We start from the raw sequence: 2,811 nt of genomic DNA on the forward strand, positions 1-2,811 counted from the left end.
TTTTTTTGGTGAACGCTCTCCTAGTGGTAAAAGATAGAATTGTGCAATAAACACGATTCGACGCGGCTCGTCAAGAAGAACATTTAAGTCCGTTTTCGCATATTTTTATCTTTTGCAGTTCGGAAGTTATCGCGTTTTTTCGGTTTATACCTACGTCGGTTGAGTGAGAAACCACCTGTGGGGTACCACAGAGTAGGAAGTTTGGGCGCGTTGTTTCTTGGGACGTTCTCTCGACTGTGCAGTCGATTCTTCGTGTGCTTGAGGAGCGTCCTTCACTTTTGTGCCCTTTCCTTCCCCTTCCCACGGCTTTCGAGCACTCTTCCGTCACGTAGGTGACACTCCGCAGACCTGAGGACCAGCTAGCTTTTTCCGGCTGTGCATCGACGCCAACTAGAGGACTCACTCCCTCTTAGCGGGTGTTCGGTGTATCAGTTGCGGGCGGAGGGTACGTGAACGAGAGAGTTACCCCCCAACCTCTCAAGCCATTTCGCTCCCGGGGTAGTGTCAGGTTTGTCCGGCTGCGGGCGGGGTTGCCGGGGATAGGTCGTTGGACCAGATCCGGTTATATTTCGTTCGCGGTTGTGAGGCTTTATCCTCCTCGGGCTAGGGTTTAGTTTTTGCGGCTGCCCTCGGTTGGCGGGAAGGAATTTATTTTTCTTTTGGCCATTCTCGAGGTTTGGTAACGGGTTGGCGCGCAGGTGTCGAGTACCCACTCTAGTCCTGCAGCGACCAGCTCTCGCTTAGTTTAGATTCACCGGTCCTTGTCAAGGTCGCATTCCTGGTCGACCACCTCGGCTGCTTGACCTGTTTTTATTAACAGGATCAAATCAGCGCAGGTGATTGGACAGTTTCCGTCGAGCGTGGTTTTACCTCACCCGGAATTTCTGAGTGAGGGTATAGACACTCCGCTTCCAGCTCTCAGCTAGAGAGGGACGCTGACGTCCTTCTAGGTCCAATCCCAACCGCGAATCAGCAGCTGAGAATGTCGACGCCGGAGAGAAAGGCCACGGCGACGCCTTCGCCTGCGAAGAACCCCTTCGAGACGTCAATTTTGACGCCTTGCTCTCTCCCGGCCATTATAAGATCGAAAAACAGCCCGGAACTAAAGATCAAGAAAGACCAGCCAAAGAAAATCATTCCAATCATGGAAAAGAAGCCCGATCAATCAAAGAAGCCGCAGCCGCCAAAAAAATCGACCCGCCAGATGCAAGCCAAGGCCAAGGAAGCAGTACCGAAGTCAGCCGGTACAGAGGAGCCGACTCTCTCCTGTTCTGGGACAACGTCCCAAACAGCAGCGCCAACGATAAAGGTACCAGCCCCTTCGACTTTGGAAATTGCTTCTCAAAGGACCCTTTTGCCGATTTTCAGCCAGGAAGTAGTAAGAAGGGAAGAAGGTAAGTCAGAAAATATGCCCCTCGATTCCATGTCTTTGAAAATGATTTCCCTTTCAACCAAAGGCCTGCGAATGGTGGACCCTTTGAAAGGGAACATCACAAAGGAGACTCGCGAAGGCCTGATGAGTCTGTTCACTGACATCATCGATTCGACTTCCGAGATGTCGAGAAAAACACAGCAGCAAAAGACGAGTTTCTTGAAGGAAAAAAATTTCTCTCTTACAGAAAACCGCCATCGCTAGTATTCAACCTTCAGCCGGTCCGATAAGCTACGCTTCCATAGCAGCATCAGGTTTCTCCCATGCTATCATCGTGAGCTCTTTGGATAAATCCAAAACGAGCTCAGATATCATGGCAACATTAAGGCAAGATGTCAGACCATCCGTCTTGAAGGTTGGAGTTAGCGCCATGATACCTGCAAAGGACAATAAGGTTATCATCAAGCTGCCAACATCCAATGACGCCGAAACAATTAGGGCTGCTCTCCCAAGGTTGACCAAGGGGAACCTGGTCGCCAAGGAGGGGAAAAGATTAATGCCGACCGTCCTACTGAAAGGCATCGAAAAGGAAACCCGCGATGAGGAAATGATCGAGTACATTCTCGAGCAGAATGACTCGATCTTCGAAGCCGCGGGGGAAAACAATGACGCTTTAAAGTTGCAAAGGTCTTTCCTCAACAAAAACAGCGAGCGTTTGAGAAATGCCATCCTTCTTGTAAGCAAGAAGGTGAGAGAAGCCATGATCAGCCAAGGTCGAATCAGCATTGGATACCAGAGGGTACAGGTCGAAGACAGCTGCCCCTTAATGCAGTGCTATAAATGCATGGGCTGTGGTCATTCCGTGGCAAGATGCATGGAAAACAAAGACCGCTGCTTGCACTGTGCGGGAGACCATAAATCTATGACCTGCACCAAGAAGGACAAAGAAGCCGATCATCGATGCTGGAACTGCATCAAGATGGCCAAAGGTAAAACTGAGGCATCTAAGCACAGGGCCAACGATAAGGAATGTCCCTACCGAATAAAAATGATGATGAGGACTATGGAGAGAGTTAATTATGGCTAGCTCTATTCTGACTACCACAACCGGGATCCATTTACACATCGCCGGCGTAACTAAAGTTATACAGTGGAACCTGGGCTGCTGTAAAGCGGCACAAGAAGAAGCACTGGCCAACAGACGGGGGGCGGATATACTGCTGCTTCAGGAGCCTTACACAAGCAACACGGGCAAAATTAATGCATCGCGAGTTACCGTTTATCAATCGGTAACATCATCGGAGCATGTCTGTAAAGCGGCGGTTATAATCTGCAAACCCAAATTAAATGGAATTCTGTTGAGCAAATACAGTGACTCAAATACAACGCTGGTTCAAATTACAACTGACGCCGGACCCATGGTAATCGGATCCATGTAC

The 2,811-nt window shown here is 49.5% G+C and overlaps 1 protein-coding gene across 1 annotated transcript; it reads left to right on the forward strand.

Annotated features, from left to right (window-relative positions):
* Positions 1–1,667, forward strand: LOC148275634 (uncharacterized). Its single transcript, XM_088235406.1, has 2 exons — positions 1–87; positions 127–1,667. The coding sequence occupies exon 2, from the start codon at positions 983–985 to the stop codon at positions 1,634–1,636; it is 654 nt and encodes a 217-aa protein (XP_088091532.1). The 5' UTR covers positions 1–87; positions 127–982; the 3' UTR covers positions 1,637–1,667.
* The last annotated feature ends 1,144 nt before the right edge of the window (positions 1,668–2,811 follow it).

The sequence above is a fragment of the Micrasema longulum genome, unplaced genomic scaffold (assembly GCF_059751315.1).
Source record: "Micrasema longulum isolate JH-2025_06_02 unplaced genomic scaffold, ASM5975131v1 h1tg001372l, whole genome shotgun sequence".
NCBI lineage: Eukaryota > Metazoa > Arthropoda > Insecta > Trichoptera > Brachycentridae > Micrasema > Micrasema longulum.